The sequence below is a fragment of the Paramormyrops kingsleyae genome, chromosome 9 (assembly GCF_048594095.1).
Source record: "Paramormyrops kingsleyae isolate MSU_618 chromosome 9, PKINGS_0.4, whole genome shotgun sequence".
NCBI lineage: Eukaryota > Metazoa > Chordata > Actinopteri > Osteoglossiformes > Mormyridae > Paramormyrops > Paramormyrops kingsleyae.
In genome coordinates this window covers 7,214,166-7,229,777 of record NC_132805.1, presented here as the reverse complement: position 1 = coordinate 7,229,777, position 15,612 = coordinate 7,214,166, and the positions used below count along the sequence as shown (strand labels likewise).

The following is a 15,612-nucleotide window of genomic DNA, read 5'->3' as shown; positions in this document are numbered from 1 at the left end:
ACTTCCGTATAACCTTTCATTACACTAGACTTACATAATCACTTCCTTTCGTAGGAGCATTCGCCTCCGGGGTAATTTTAGAACGCATGATTTAAACACCCAGCACCCGTGATGAGTTAGTGAAACGTATTGTTTATATCGTTACTGGACAGGTTGTCCCGTTAAGCCGATAATAGTGATAACACGGTAACACATAATAAGGCCAGTGTGGAAAGAGCATGGCTGAAGCCCAGAAGCAAGCCAGAGTTTTCCTGGAGCTCAGACAGCGGTTAGAGAGCGGGCTGCTGGTATTAAGGTATACGTGCTGGTCGACATCCTGGTGTTAAGGTACACGGGCTGTTTCGGTACCGTACGTGTTAGTACCATGCATGTGATGGCTGGAATGTACAGTACGAACATAAGTTAACGACGAATGTGTATGATCAAAAGGTAAAGATTGCGGGAATTATAAAGTTAAACAGAAGCGTATGGCTTCTTATTATAGTTATCCTGATCTGTTATGCGGTTTGGCCAGTGAGACTTATAACTTTTATTCCAATTTTAGCTGGAGTTTTAGCTGTACGTTTACAGCCACGTTTGCAGACGTTAAATGTATTCTTACTCCCTTGCTTACACACGTGTTTGATATTGTAACCTATAACCAACACAAGCAGCGAATGGAAGTCTGATTTTTTTTTAATAGGCTGATCAGTGTTTGAAACATTTAGGATCATTTTGGATATGGAAGGTCGTGCACGTTCATAGTCTTTTTTAGGACAGCATGGTATGCATGTGCACGTGTGTCCGTTCACGGCCCCTTTGTGGTTTTCTGCTCAAACTCATCCGGAGGGGAGAGGGAAGATTACTGACTATCAGCGGAAGTTCGTCCGAGTCTCAGGGCAAATGAGGCATAATGGGACTGTGGGATATGGTACCTGGAGGTGTAAGATCGGTTCCACATCTTCATTGCCTGATGGGGTTTAATGGTAACGTGTAGTGGTGTCTTGGTAAGTGGGTGTACTGTTATACCGTATAATTTCTTATACGCACTTCTGTTGTGATTCATACGAATTTCTGACAATTTTTAGGTAGGTTTACGGTAAGTCCATATATACCCACCATTACATCACCGGTAGCGTCCTAAACATGGGGTTTTCAGCCTGACAAGACACAATGCATTTAATCATACATGCCATTTACTATACAAGTGGAAAAATATAGTAGAGCGGTAAACAAGTCTGTTGAGTGGTTAATAATAATAAAGTCTCTCTCTGTAGTTGGCCCCAGTTCTCTCAGACAGCCAGCAGAAACTAACTCTAACCCTAAACTACCCCCCCAGGGCAGATGTTGCTGGAGACCCTGCAGATGTCTCAGTGTCTGCTGGTGACGCGTCTCTGCTTATAAAGACATCAACGGAGCTGCTATGCACTCTGCTACCACCAGGGGTCACTCTTGTACCAGGATCCTGCAGGGTGGCCCATACGGCCACAGGAGAGGGGCTGCACCTGAGACTGCGTCTGGAGGTGGACCAGCACACAGGTATTCATGGTTTCACTGACCTCGTTCCTATAGGATCCGATGCACAGGTGCCATCTACCAGTTGACTTCCCCCATAAAGTACTACACACAAATGAACTTCTTAACCATAGTGTGCAGTTGGTGGTGAAACAAATTAGTGGGCAGGATTACTGGCAATTTGGTAGTGATTGACAGCTCATTCCTCCAATCACATCTGGAGGATAGGGAGCCATCATTGTACAAGTCTGCTCTCACTGGTGAGAGGCAACCCCCCCCCAAGCCCAGTGCCTGGGGTATCTTTGGAGTACATTAGTCACTGGGGAGGCCACAGGGTTTATCTTGGCGCCCTCGTCTGTCCAGGCTGCTCTGACAGTGTGTTCTGTCCTACACAGAGGTCCCCAGGAGTGTGTTTGCCAAGCTGCGTGTTCAGCAGAGTCATGCTTTCTGCTGTCAGCACTGTGGTCAGACTCTGCTGCCAGCCAGGTGAGGAGGCTCATAGTTTGATGTGCCCTCTCACGCCCCCTGCTGGCTGCCTGCCTGCCTGCCTGTCTGTCTGCCTGTCTGTCTGCCTGTCTGTCTGCCTGTCTGTCTGCCTGTCTCTGTCTGCCTGTCTGCCTGTCTCTGCCTGCCTGTCTGCCTGCCTGTCTGCCTGTCTCTGCCTGCCTGCCTGTCTGCCTGCCTGTCTGCCTGCCTGTCTGTCTGCCTGCCTGTCTGCCTGTCTCTGTCTGTCTGCCTGCCTGTCTGCCTGCCTGTCTGCCTGCCTGCCTGCCTGCCTCTGTCTGCCTGTCTGTCTGTCTGTCTGCCTGCCTGTCTGTCTGCCTGTCTGTCTCTCTGCCTGCCTGTCTGCCTGCCTGTCTGCCTGCCTGTCTGCCTGCCTGTCTGTCTGTCTGCCTGTCTGCCTGTCTGTCTGCCTACGTGTGTGAGTGTGTGTGTCCCTCTTCCAGTTTGCTCTTGCTTCCTGTTGTTCTGATATCCACCCCTCAAAGCTCTCCACACACAGGTGACGTAATGTGCGACCTGCCAGGCCTGACAGTCTTGTCTTTCCAGAACCTTCCGAAGGGTCCTCCCCCTGCCCACCGGGAACTGGAACGCACTGGTGGACTGGTGCTGTCACCCCGATCCCTTTGCCAACAAGAAGTTGCTCCCCAGACAAGAGGACTGTTTACTGGGGGACACCTTTGTCCTGCTGGCATGTGATGGGGACGCGGGTGGGCGGCTCGTACAGATGCCTGCCCCCGCCGACCTGGAACATGGATCAGACCCTGTGCAGGTGAGGGCCACCGTGTGGAGGATCCAGGTGACCAGCTTGTTGTGGTAGTTGAGTGGAGAATTCTCTCAATTTCTCAACCCAGTCCTGGGGGATCCCCAGACAGTCCACATTTTTGCTCCCAGCCAATCAGGAATACCGATTGCCTGGTTCAGATGTGCTGGGAGGGAGCAAAAACGTGGACCGTATGGGGGGTCACCAGGGACTAGGTTGAGAAATACTGCTATAGTGTCATTAGTTTAGACCAGGGGTGGCCAATCTTATCCACAAAGGGCCGGTGTGTATGCGGGTTTTCGCTGCAACTCCATAATTAGATAACTAATTAGAGGACTGATTGGCTGAAGAGTCCTCACACCTGGGTTTGAAGAGCTGACCTACAGGTTATCCCAAAAACCTGCATACACACCGGCCCTTTGCGGGTAAGATTGGCCTCCCCTGGTATAGACATTTAGGGGGCAGCGTGTGGCTCAGTGGGCTAAGCCTCTGTGTCTAATCAGAAGGTCACCAGTTCAAACCCAGCCTCAGCACGTCTGCGGGTCCTTGAGCAAGGCCCAGCTCCCTGGACCCCCAAGCAGGTCGCTGCTCTTCGCAGAAAGCTTACTCTACAAAGAGCAAGTTGAGGGAGTTGTAAAAAGACAAAATAAAAGTGTCTATTATTATTATTATTATTATTCACCCTTAATCAGACCTATCAAGCTGCGGGCCTGACTGAACTGTAAACCAGCAGAGATCACTCTTGGGGAGGGGAGTGACACCCCTAGTTTACAGGGGCTCTGTCACCATCAGTCCTCTGAATGTCTGTTGGTGAGTGATTCAGGTGTCGCCCTCTGTGACGCATTGTCTCTCCTGCAGAAGGTGTCCAGAAGTGAGGTGGTGCTGTGTTCCAGCTGCCGGGCGATGCTTGGGGAGGCCGTGGCTGCAGGTGCGAGCTCAGACCGGGGATGCGGTGCGCCGTGTGTGAGGTGACATCTGTTTTTTTTTTTTTCCGAGCTGCAGAATATCTGACTGAGCATGTTTCTGCTAGGGGCGCTGAGGCTGTACATCACGGAGGTGACAGTGAGGGAAGTGGCCGAGGACGGGGACAGTGACCTCAGGACGCACAGGTAAGCATGCAGGCAGGCGGAACACTTGGTCCCAGCCTGTTAAAGCATCATTTCATTTGATCTGACTTATTTGCCATTTTCACGAGCACTAGTACACCTGCACTGAAATGCTACTTTTTACATATCCCATGTTGCTCTCGTTTTGAGACGCACACAGATAATCACACAGCTCAGAGCAGAAGGTCAGTCGTTTATCTGGTGCCCCTGAAGCATTTCGGGGGGGGGGGTGGTTTGGGGCTTTGCTCAAACACGACCTGCGACTCCTACCATTGATGGGAGTGAAAACGCCGGCCTTGCGACCCGCTGATTGGTCCGTGTTTCCTCAAACGCAGACACCTCTTCCTGGAGCAGACGCTTGCCGCCAGGCTGGTGGAGCTGTCCGGCACGCAGAGCATCTTCCGCTTCTGCATCCAGACTCCCAGCGGGAAGGCCTACGTCCTGGTATGATGTGTGTGTGTGTGTGTGTGTGTGTGTGTGTGTGTGTGTGTGTGTGTGTGTGTGTGTGGTCCAATCCTGTATGGTTTTGTGTGCAGCAGAATATAGATGGTTATAGTTTAAGTTTATGTGTGTATGAATCTGGTGTGTGTGTGTGTGTGTGTGTGTGTGTGTGTGTGTGTGTGTGTGTGTGAGAGAGAGAGAGAGAGAGAGAGAGAAATAGAGATGTGCAGTGTTCTGTGGGTGTGTCACTGGAAGATTCACCTCCATGAGTATACAACAGCCAGCAGGTCGAGGGGCTGAAAACTGATTGGTCCCCGGAGTACCTCCTCCCTGACACTCACCAACTCAAAACACTGGCTGATGATGAGGATGGCCACTGTATGAATTATGTGGTTACACACACGGCTTCACTGCCGACGCCTGGTGTCAGAGTCCTGATCTCTCTTCTCTTCTCCAGCTTTGGCTGCTAAACACAGATACTCTCCTGGCTTCTCTGTCCGACCCCGGAGACGGTCCCCACGGTGTGCAGCCATCGTGTGAAGCCAGGGGTGCTGTCAAAGTGCTCTACCTTGCCTGCCTTCCCAGCATGCACCAGGAGTAAGTGACTGACCATATTTCTTGTATTTCCAGCCTCACGGACTCACTAGCGCCCCTTAATGGAGTGGATGGGCAGTGATCTCCGCTCTTGACAGTTACTGCGGTGACAGTGAGGCTAGTCATTCAGATGCCGGCTCATTAAAGATATTTTTACTTAAGTCCCCACCCCGTGATTACTTGGGCTCTCTGGTCAATGTCTGTGAAACTTTGTAAAGCCCCCCCCCCAATTAATGTTATTGCTGGTGCTGGACCATTTCAAAAATATGATGTCTTAATCATAGGCAATAAATAAGACCCCCTGTACATTTTCGCATCTCTGAGCATCTGGATCCGGCTGTCAAACTTTGCTTGCGGTGTTTGCTGTAGGCTGACAGTCTTATTTCACGGTAAGTAAAGCTGCTGTGTTGTCATGTTGTAACCGTAGAAATAGTCCTTAAAAGGAGAGCTGAAGCGTGAACCGAACGTCGTCCCGCTCCCTCTGTTGTTGCGCGGCAGCAGCGTCCGTGTCGCGTTAAGCCTTGGTGCCCTCAGGTCTCTGTCTGGCTCCTTCTCCTTTCCTGAGATTCCTGGCCACTTTGCCGGCGGATTGCGTGCTTTCTAACTCCTCCGTAGCGGAAGTACAATGTCTGTGTTCAGACGCCCTGCTGTCCCCCGTGGATTCTCCCCGAGAGGTGGTCGTGTCGGGCCGGCTCGCCTCCGCTGCGGGGGTGCAGACGGCACAGGTCACGCTCGTCTTAATGACCAGACCCCAGCCGCTGAATGCTTCCTACTGTTTATTTTTTCATTAATGAGCCGGTAGAGCTGGGAATGGAGGCGGGGGGCCCATCCTTGTCTCTTAAGGAGGACTGGACCGGGCCCTGACAGGAACTGCCTCGCCTCCAGGGGGAAAGGGCGGGGGTGGAATGTTCCAGAACTTGACAGCCACTCACTCCGCGAGGTTATCGTGGTAATTAGCGGATGCGTCTCTGCTCCAAGCAAGCCTCACGTCATTCGTCGGCACCCGTGACCTCCGTTCTGCTGTTTGCTAGCCCACGCCGCCGGTAACAGCCAATCACAGGAAGTCACTAGGGTCCACGTGTCTTAATGAACGTCTTATCGGTGCTCGGATCAGCCGAAACCCAGGTTCTGGCCGTCTTCTTCATGTGTTTCCGATGGTCCAGTCACTGCAGATCTGCTCTGTCTGACTGGACCAGCTTCGATTCGTTGCCGCCTCGGCAGTTGAGACCTGGAGCCTGATGGCGTCTGGAGACAAACCCCAAAAAAAATGGCCGACTGGAGATGATGCTTCTCACGTAGTGAGGGTGTGTGAACAAGGATGACGACCACCCATTAAATCTGTAAGGATCTACTGGGGCGCCTCCTTGCTGGGGTGTCAGTCAGAGCCGTTCTGAGTGTTCAGTGAGGCGGGGGTGACAAGGCGGGGGCCCCTCTCAGGTCTCGCTGGGTCCCACCTCCTCAGGGAGGACTTCATCGGAGCTACAGGGCAACCTCTGACTCTGTGGTTTGAAACGGGAAAGGGGGGCTCGCTCTCCCCCAGTCTGACATGTAGGTTCTTGGGGATGTCAGGCCGCGGCTGTGGGGGGCCGTCCGTGTCCCTCGTGGGCCCAGGGAAGCAGAACTGGCCTGGCAGAAGCAGGCAGGGGAGACAGGTACCTGCCAGGCTGCGTTCGGGGGTTTATATTTAACCTCCCGGATCCCATGCTTACCATATCCACGGAAATAAACTCCACTCCTGTAATTAAGCAGTAATGGCGTCTCCTTTGTCCTCCTGAGAGTTGACTCCGCCCCTTTGATGGATTCCCGTCATTGATATATTCAGCATGTACACACACATTGAGAATAAACCTGTAATGAGTCAGGGAGTCAGGGGCTGTCCTGCTGTGTCTGTGTGTCAGAGAGAGAGACAGGGAGCAAGAGATCGTCATTGGCATTTTGCTGGGTAGTTACTGGTTACTGTGTGTCTCCGCAGGATAACTGAGGCCTGGGAGAAGGATGTGGGCGTTCATCCCCTCTCTCTGCCCTCATCCACCTGCCAGGAAGTGATGCAGCTCCTGACTGCCAGCACTTCCTCTTTGCCGCCGTCTCTGCGCACGATGAACTCCTTTCAGGTGAGTCGGTAAACGCAGCAGTGGGTCGGTGCCGCTTAATAAAGCCGACGTGGTGTGATGGACCGTGAGCCCAGCCACTGGCTCGGGGCCCTGGGTCACGGCACCAACCAGCCTGAGTCTGGTTCTGTTGAGTTAGAGTGCTTGTCCCTAAACACTGGAATACTTGGAGGTTCAGGCGGTGAAGGGGTTAACTCCGCCCGCACGCCTGCCGTTTCCTGAAACCTTTTCTTCTCTGCTCTGCTGGCAGATTAAGGGTAATTACACACTACAGACTCGTTCTTTACCTGTCAGCCTGCTTGGAGAACTTCTGAGAGATATCTCTGAGCATGCCTCAGCCTGATCTGTCGCTCTGTAGATCCTTCCCTGGCCTGTTCCCAGAACCAGGTTGGGTGTTTTTTGGTTTTTTTTTTTTGTTCTCTACATCCCAGGCTTTTGCGAACTTGGTCCAGGAATGATTTCTTGACTTGGCTGCTGTAGGGTTGTGATGTGGATATGACCACAGCCCAGGTCTCCAGGGATGTCCCAGGGTCTTCAGGAACTGGACGCAGGTTACCTTGGAGTCAGAAGGGACTTTAAGCTTGCCGCTGAGACTCAGACTCTGGAGGGCAGCCTCAGAAAGCTCACAGCTTTGAGTAACAGATCTCTCCTTCCTCCTCCCCTGCTCTCATCATCCAGGAATAAATCTCCCAGGAATCAGTCCCGTCTGAGGTGCTGTATCTGACAGATGCTACCAGCTGCTCACTCGAATCTCCCTGTAGGAACGCTGCACCTCATTAGCAAAGGCTGTTTTCCTTTACTGCGCCTCATCTGTACAACAGAACGAGGCATTAATAAGCACTCAAATCGACTTTCGTTAGAAGTGAATATTTTAGTATTAGTGTTGACTACAAAACCAATTATAAACAGGAAGATAAGAATAATATTTAAAAGTGACAAAAATATCAGGTTGACAGAAAAGTTAGGATGATATCAACACGAACGGATTCACAGCCTGGCTACTCTTGGGTTAGATGAAAAATGATCAGTAAAATTATTGGGTTGCCAGTTTGTGGTGTGGAAGCCCTGCTTTGTCCTCCCCCCTTGTTTGAGGGTTTTATAGATGCTGGTGTGGAGACTTTCTTGGACACCCAGGGGTCTGTGGGTGGGTGGGACGGAACCTCCAGACTCCACACTTTGCTGCGCATTTCAGTGTCGCGGTCGCATTCCCTCACATGCCAGCCTGCAACATGCAGGAAAGGCTGCAGCACCTGAGATATCGCCCTTGTGCCCGCAGGTGGCGTTCCTAACCCTCTGAAGCTGGACGCCCAGGGACGTGTCGCCGTGCGAGTGTCCGGCCCGGGGCCCGGCGGTCCCCGCACGTCTGCTTGTGACATTATCCTGACCTTGATTAAACGCTCATTTTGTTACGCTCTGTGTTTTATTCAGGACGTAAACTGATCCTCACTTGGTTGCACGCAAACATGCACTGACGCATTTGCTGCATGACCTTCTCTGTGGGATTTTCCTTCAGCTTGAGACTTTATTGGAGTGTTTAAAACTTGCTGTAATCAGGCTGGCTGTGAAAAACGGTGCCCTCTGTCTAAAGGCTGATTGATATTCCTGCATAGAAACTATGCAGCTCATTGGAGGCTGGCTGTTTGTACCATGGTTTCAGCTGTTCACTTTATTTAAAAAAAAAATAATACAGTTGCAGCCATTCCTGCTGCGGTTGCACAATACTGTAAAATTTCAGATCTCACAATGTGTTTTTTTTCCCTGATAAATATTGTAAAGCAAAAATGGAGCTCAAAATGAATTTGTCACTAACCTGCCCGAGTGATTTAAACAGCAGGGATGAAAATGATTATAACTGGCTCAAGAGTACATACAGAGCTCATGGAAAAAGCAGTGGCAGTAAGGTTTAAACTGATTTTTAAACTGATTAATACTAGATCATCTTGAAAAGGAACAATCATTAAAATTGCAAAGCTAAATTGCTAAGTTTCCTTTGACAGTAAAAATGTTTTAGCAAAACTTAAACCCTCTGTACTCAACCAACTGGGGTAATTAGAGAATGACACACCAGCACACAAGTATAAATGCTCATGGTGACACAGGGCAGAGTTTACGCCCTGCGTAAGCTCAACACAAGAGTATAAATCAGCCTTAAGGTTTACTGTGGTCCCCAAGACCCCAGGTGGTTCACTTCACCAACACCGTATGTCTTCAGAGCTAAGGGGAAGCTCACGTCACAGGCCAAGCTGGTTATTGGGTGCCCCCTGCTGGTGGGGTGAGGGTGTTTTCCAGAGAATGAGTCAAAGGCTGCGCGGTGCAGGGAATGTTCCCTGTCAGTGAAATGGAGAGACGTGGACGTTTCTCAGGAAGAAGGATTTAAGAATCCATTAAGCGACGCTTCATCTGTTCCCACCTCGGCTCATTCTCACAAATATTGGCACGTTTCCACTGTCACTTAAATGATATTATAAACGCGCTGACAGTGTGACGATTCTCCTAAGGAGCATTTTTGGTCCCGCGTAAGCAAAACGCTAGTAAGCTAATTAGGCCTCTCTCACGCTACCCGGCATGTTCCGTCTGTGGCATTTGCAAGCTTAAAAGAAGCTTCCAGAAATGAACTGCGCTGCAGGTCTGGTGTGAGAAGATAATGAACCTCATGTGTCTCAGAAGCCCACTGATAGCCCTTCACCATGTGTCTCTGTAAAATGTTTACGAAGTTAAATTCGTCACCTCCAAAGTGGGCAAGGAGAAAGTTCTACTTTTTTTTTTTTAATATAGTCAGTTTTTATTGCTCTTCATTTACACAAAAAGTGTTTACTTGTAGATGTAATAAACTTTTTTTTAAAAACATTTGGGGGATTTTTGTCTCAGTTTTATTGGATGGTTATATCAGAGTCCCCAACTGGAGCTTGTCACATTTCTCATTTTCTGTCTGACTCAGTGTCTGACTGGGGGCCCCCGAGCGCTATTCAGAGAGCCGTATGGTTTTTCCTCTTCTCTCCTGGGGGGCGTTGGTGGAGTTCTGAGGGAGTCTAACATAGTTACCTCTGTGCTTACATCAGCCTCTCAAGCTTCACACCACTGTGATAAATGAACCCCTTCAGCCAAATCTAGTTTGAGTCCTGACTGGCTGATTAGAGGGTTTTGCCCCCCCCCCAGGTCACAGCCAGAAATTGAAGGGTCTCTCTTCTTTGCCTCCGGTGCCCTGAGTGCAGGGACAGTCCTACAGCCAGCTCAGCGCCCCGGTGGGCAAAGTTTATGCAGACACAGACGCTTGTGGGAGTTTTACTTACACAAAAATGTTCAGAGGGCAGAAGAAAAAAATTATTGGTTCAGAGACATAACCAATCAGATTGTAGGGGAGGTGGGCCTAAGCAACTAGAAGAGGCGAGACCAAGACATCTGATTGTTTGGTCTTACCTCCACTAGTTGCTTGTATCCTCCTCCTCTACAATCTGATTGGTTATTTCTCTGAACCAATAATTTTTCCTTCTGCTTTAAGAACATTTTTGTGTAAGCAGAACTCAGACACAGATCCAGAAGGGTGGTTTCATCACACATTCCACAAGCGGTCCCCCCAGATCAGCTTACCTCGAAATTCATCTAATATCCATGTTCCAGGCAGATGCCCTGGTTAATGTGCCAAGTGCTGTTCCTCGTCCCATGTGTCGGTAAGTGTGGTATTGGGACCACATCCCCCCCTAGCCAGTCACCTTCCCTCCGTCTTCCTCACCCCCCTCCTCTCTGTATCCTTCGCTATCTTGGGGAAGGAGATTGAGGACACGGCGAGCCCTCATGCCCACACGGAGAGCGCTACGATGGCTGCCTCCAACCAGCCGGTGCCTCTTGTCTCTGCACCCACCCATTTTCAAGCCGCGGTCTTCCCCTCACGCGCAGCATTCAAATCAACAAGGTGTCAGAAAGCACTTTCCGGTACTTTCCGGAGACGATGGGCCTAGCATGTTCCAGTTTTAAAGTGTCTCATTAGCATAACAAACTTTCCCATTACCCAATCAAAACGCTGGCCCTGAGGTATCCACAAATCAGCAGCTGACTGGCATCACACATGACGATGCTTTTATTGATTCCTCTGAGGAAATTCTCCTTTTTCCTACCCCAGCTTTCTCTCCATGATACACATGTAGGTGAAAACAAGCTTCCGGTGGTGCCCATGGAGCTGGGGGTTCAGGGCCTTGCTCAAGGGCCCACAAACATGTGACTATCCTGCCAAGACTCATGCCGGCAACCTTCCGATCACAAGCACAGAGGCTTAGCCTGCTGAGCCCCACAGCGCCCCCCAGTGTAAGGAGGCTACCTTACATTACATTCTTTCCTTGAATGGCTCTGAATTGTGACAGTGTAAAAGCTGGGGCTTTGGAAATAGGGAGATGGAGGGGACGTATGCCCCCCCCCCCTTTTTTTTTTTGCTGTGCAGATACTTAACTGAGACTGTAGTCCTATATCAGGCAAAATCATTTCATTATATGGATCAGTTATTGTTTTTTAATTAAGTAATCTGTTTGTGAAACTGTGCTAGTCTTATTTTAAATGATGAAATCATTATTATTTTAAAACTATTACTTTAAAATCTTTCTTATGTCACATTCTTTCACATTTGACTATTGCATGTGGGCCCATTGCAATGTTGTGACGTATCTTGCACCCCCCGCCACCAGGGCAAATTTGATCCCCCTCAATGTCAAATGGCAAAGGCCTCAGAAGCACTGGCCCCCGGCTGAAGGCTGATTGGTCCTCGCAGTGCACCCTCCCCTGTCACTCACCAGCTGAAGACATATCATTGGCTAATCCTAGACTCTTTCCTGCCTGACATCCTATGAAACCATGAGGCCATCAGAGCCAATCACAATGGCCAGATGGTGAACGAAGCTGAGAGACGGAGGGTTTGGGGCTTCTGGGGAGCGGTGTGGAGGCTCTGGCCGGTGGTGGGGGGGCAGGGGCGCATCCAGGGACGACATCCCAGGGGCTATAACAGCAGTACCTGACTCACCTGATTATCTCTGCAGCGTCAGAAACAAATGCATCAGAATTTCCCATGAGGCACTCTGGTGGAGGTGTGACAGAGAAACAGAGAGTGATCTGCACAGGGACTAGAAATGTCTGTTGCTGAACAACTACAGGTGCTACAGATGTTGCAGGTTTTATGCAGTCTGCAAGGATTAGTGCTTATCTGTCTTATTCCATATATCTAACAGGTGTACCCCCTCTATCTATTGTTATATATCTAAGAGATATCACTGCTCTACTTTTCATTATATATTTAAAGGCTAAGCTATTGGCCAAGCTGACAATTAATTATGGATTCACCCTGGCGGAGCCCACAGTGACCCAAGAAGGAGTTTGGAGCTGAGAGCCTTCTGGCGTGAGAAGCCTGTGGTGTGTCTCGCTTCTTCTGAGACCTAAATTCAATTGCTAATTGCACATTCAGGCCAAATTCCAAGCTGTTTCCCAATTTTAGGCAGGTAATTACAGAAACTTTCAGCAGATCTGTCTAGCAGCTGAGTGGGTTTGAATCAGAAAAACACTATTTCTGTGGGGGGGGGGGGGGGGCAGGTTGTGCAGCTTGTACAGAACGGAGGTGGGAGGACCGACTGCTGTCCATGTTCCTGCGTTACTGCCTCTGCTGAATCGGCAGCCCCCCCCTGAGCTGCTGAGCTAGGACCATCATACTACCCTAGGGGGTGGGGGAGTTCTCCTGCAGTTGTGATCCAATTAAAATAATGTATTTAAAGACTGAACTGAAATTCCGTCCTGGGCAGATAGTGGAGATGAGGCAGATTATAGTCACAATGTTGGTCTGTTTAGACCGGTCAAATCCACTCCCACTTGAACGTATGTGCGACAGTCTACCGAACATTTTTTGCGTGTGTGAGGACTAACACAAATACGGCTTTAATTGAAGAACTGCGGGGAGCTTTCTCAGCATGTTGGCCGTGATGTGGTACAAATTGCACAATTCATTTAAGCGGCGGCTTAATCAGTCATAATTAAAGCCTCAGCAGTAACAGCGCGAGCAGCCGGTCCGGGGGGGGGTTTGCTGCCGTGTGGCTGTCGGGTACAAACCAGTGATCGAATAGTGTCTTTGGGGGTGTCCAACCATGTGTGGCAATGCTAAGAGCGGTCAACCTGGAGGTGGCAACAGTAACAGTGTTTCACTGAGGCTGGGGGGGGGGGACAATCAATCTTGAAAGATGGTCATATGTGGGCAGTGATCCCCAAACTCTTCTTTATCCATGAATTCTCGGAGTATTTGAAACCATAGCTACCAAGATCAAAGATATTTTATGCGTCTTATATTTAGAGAATCCTACATAAAACACAGCGCACATTATTCTCTAATGTCCGCAAAATGGACAGAAATGTCGCAGGTATTATTAATGATAATTAAAGATAAGTCATTATTCTAGCTAAATAGTATTTGGAACGGAAGTATTTGACGTTTGTTTTTATTTTGGTTAGTTTGAGAAGCATTACTTTTAGTTCTCGTTTAGCTGTTCTTAATTTTATTTTTGTGTCTTATTTCAGTTTACCAAAACGTCTCACAGTTTTACTTAAGGATTATATCACTTCCTCGGATCCCCTTCAGTTGGAGCCCTGGACCGGGCCGAGCGGCTGTTAATTATATGGCCCTCCTGCTTCTGGGCTCCGCGCTCTATCGCGCTCCATCACACCAGGCTGCGGCGCTTCTCTGAAACCGTCGGTGATTTCACTTCGCCGATGCTATCTCGACATTGCTAGACAGGTCAGTAAAGAAAAGCAGATTCACTTACGGACTTTATTTTTACACTCCCGGACTACTCTGAGAATTAAAAAAAATCCCGAGCTGGATCCAGTATGTGGCGGTGATGGTGTTTGCTTGTGTCCTGTCGGAAAGACAGCGGCAGGGACCTCATTAATCACACCTGCTCAAGTTGGATCTAGAAAGTACAAACGCGGTAAAAAGCCCCTTATAAGACAGTACATCGATCTCTGCACGGCAGTATAGGGAGAGGAGTAATCACGTTCCAGCACCAGATGTACAGCGTACAGATTTTATCTTTGATTTAATATCAGCTGTTGGAAGAGGCTGTTAGTAAGGGAGGGGGACTTGGAGTCTGGTCGGACGAGAACAGTTGCAAAAGACAAGGAAGTTCTTCGAATATTGTACAGAAATATTTCACTTTTCCCAGTGATTTTTGTTGTTTGCTGGGAGGTCAGCTGATTGTCCAATGTGCCACCCAGGGTATGTGTTTTGGAGACGACCGCTCTCTTAAACCGAATGGAGTGATGAGGCGAGCTCAGTTCAATTCAGTTTATTTTTATATAGTGCCTTTCACATGAGTGTTGCCCCAAGGCAATGGGGCTGCGGTCTGTGAGCTTCGCATATCCCAGAGCATTCTATAAAAAGATGTGTCGCGGAAGAGAGAGGCAAAAACCAGAGAACAACAATCAGACATAGAAGGGAAGTTTGCTCGCTTGGTTTGACGTGATGAGGGACAGGAGGTTGCGGACAGGGACTCCCAAGAGAGATGACGAAGGATGGGTTGACGGCGAGAGGAGAGGGGCAGCGATCGGGGTAGAGCAGAGGGGGGCAGCGCAGGGAGCATCGCTAATGGTCCCGTCATCCGAGCGACGGAGCAGATTCGGAGTCTGGGTACTGGGTAACAGTTCTGTTTGCGGGGTCAACATACCTCGGCGGATACCGGGAGAGACGAGGGACCGAGGCAGCACTATTCATAGACCGTGATGCACCGAGGAGCTTTGATTGTCCCGCACAGCTAAACCGAAACAATTCTAATTACCACATTGCACGTTCCCTCCGGCACATTCAGCGCGAACGTGTCAGGAAGCTGACACCGGAAAATATTACACTTAATTATTAACGATGCTACAAAAGCTTAGCGGCGCCCTGTAAGGGGCACACCAACTGCTGACTGTTTACACTGTAAAATGCACCAAGATCGCGTTGATAAATAACACCTGCATAACTTCTAATCTGCGTCGTAATCAAAACCACTTGGATGTCGGATGCGTTTGCTGATTCTGGTGGCTTATGCTGTGCTGAGCCCAGGAAGCCTGACTAAGGTGACCTGGCCATTGCATCTGGCTGGGCATTCATCTCTACGCTCGTACATGGCCTGGAACTGAAGAGTGCTTAATTGCTCCAGATGTTGACCTAGCTCTATTAGGAGTGTCATTCCAACACTGTCCGAATGATAATTTTACTTTCCACTGAAGTTTCACTTCATTTTGAATATGTTATTTTCATTTATTCAACTTTTATTCAAAACGTGCATTTAACGTCAGACTGTCCATGGAGGGATTGGGGGTTAGGGGCATTGCTCAAGGGTCCAACAGTGAAATCACTGCCGACTCTGGGTTCTGAAACAGCAGTGTTTTGATCACAGGCATGATGTCCTAACTCGTTGAGCTACATCTTCTCATCCTATGTCACATTCCTCAGTATGGCAGTGGAATGAGCTGTTAGATCTCTACATGGCAGACGCTAATAGAGATCACACTCATGGGAACAGGACACCCTGGGCAAAGTACCAACGTGGATCACACCTCCACACACACAGCTGTCTGGCTCAGGAGGTTAGGCTTGTGT

At 49.4% G+C, this 15,612-nt stretch overlaps 1 protein-coding gene across 2 annotated transcripts; it reads left to right on the top strand.

The window, feature by feature from the left end:
* Nucleotides 1–2: 2 nt before the first annotated feature.
* ube3d (ubiquitin protein ligase E3D) lies at nt 3–8,416 on the top strand. 2 transcript variants are annotated; one of them, XM_023813094.2, is made up of 10 exons: nt 3–295; nt 1,319–1,518; nt 1,890–1,980; nt 2,545–2,767; nt 3,617–3,686; nt 3,789–3,867; nt 4,200–4,308; nt 4,763–4,902; nt 6,872–7,010; nt 8,284–8,416. In XM_023813094.2, exons 1-10 carry the CDS (start codon nt 219–221, stop codon nt 8,302–8,304), a joined length of 1,149 nt encoding a protein of 382 aa, XP_023668862.1. In that variant the 5' UTR covers nt 3–218; the 3' UTR covers nt 8,305–8,416. The 2 variants fall into 2 exon arrangements, with proteins under 2 accessions (XP_023668862.1, XP_023668863.1); XM_023813095.2 differs by lacking the exon at nt 3–295 and adding an exon at nt 362–429.
* Nucleotides 8,417–15,612: the final 7,196 nt, after the last annotated feature.

Bases quoted from the DNA above. Each gene is read 5' to 3' on its own strand.
- ube3d (XM_023813094.2), top strand. From the start codon at position 219: ATGGCTGAAGCCCAGAAGCAAGCCAGAGTTTTCCTGGAGCTCAGACAG. The intron at 3,868-4,199 runs GTAAGCATGCAG...CCTCAAACGCAG, and splicing joins AGTGACCTCAGGACGCACAG to ACACCTCTTCCTGGAGCAGA. The intron at 4,903-6,871 runs GTAAGTGACTGA...GTGTCTCCGCAG, and splicing joins CTTCCCAGCATGCACCAGGA to GATAACTGAGGCCTGGGAGA.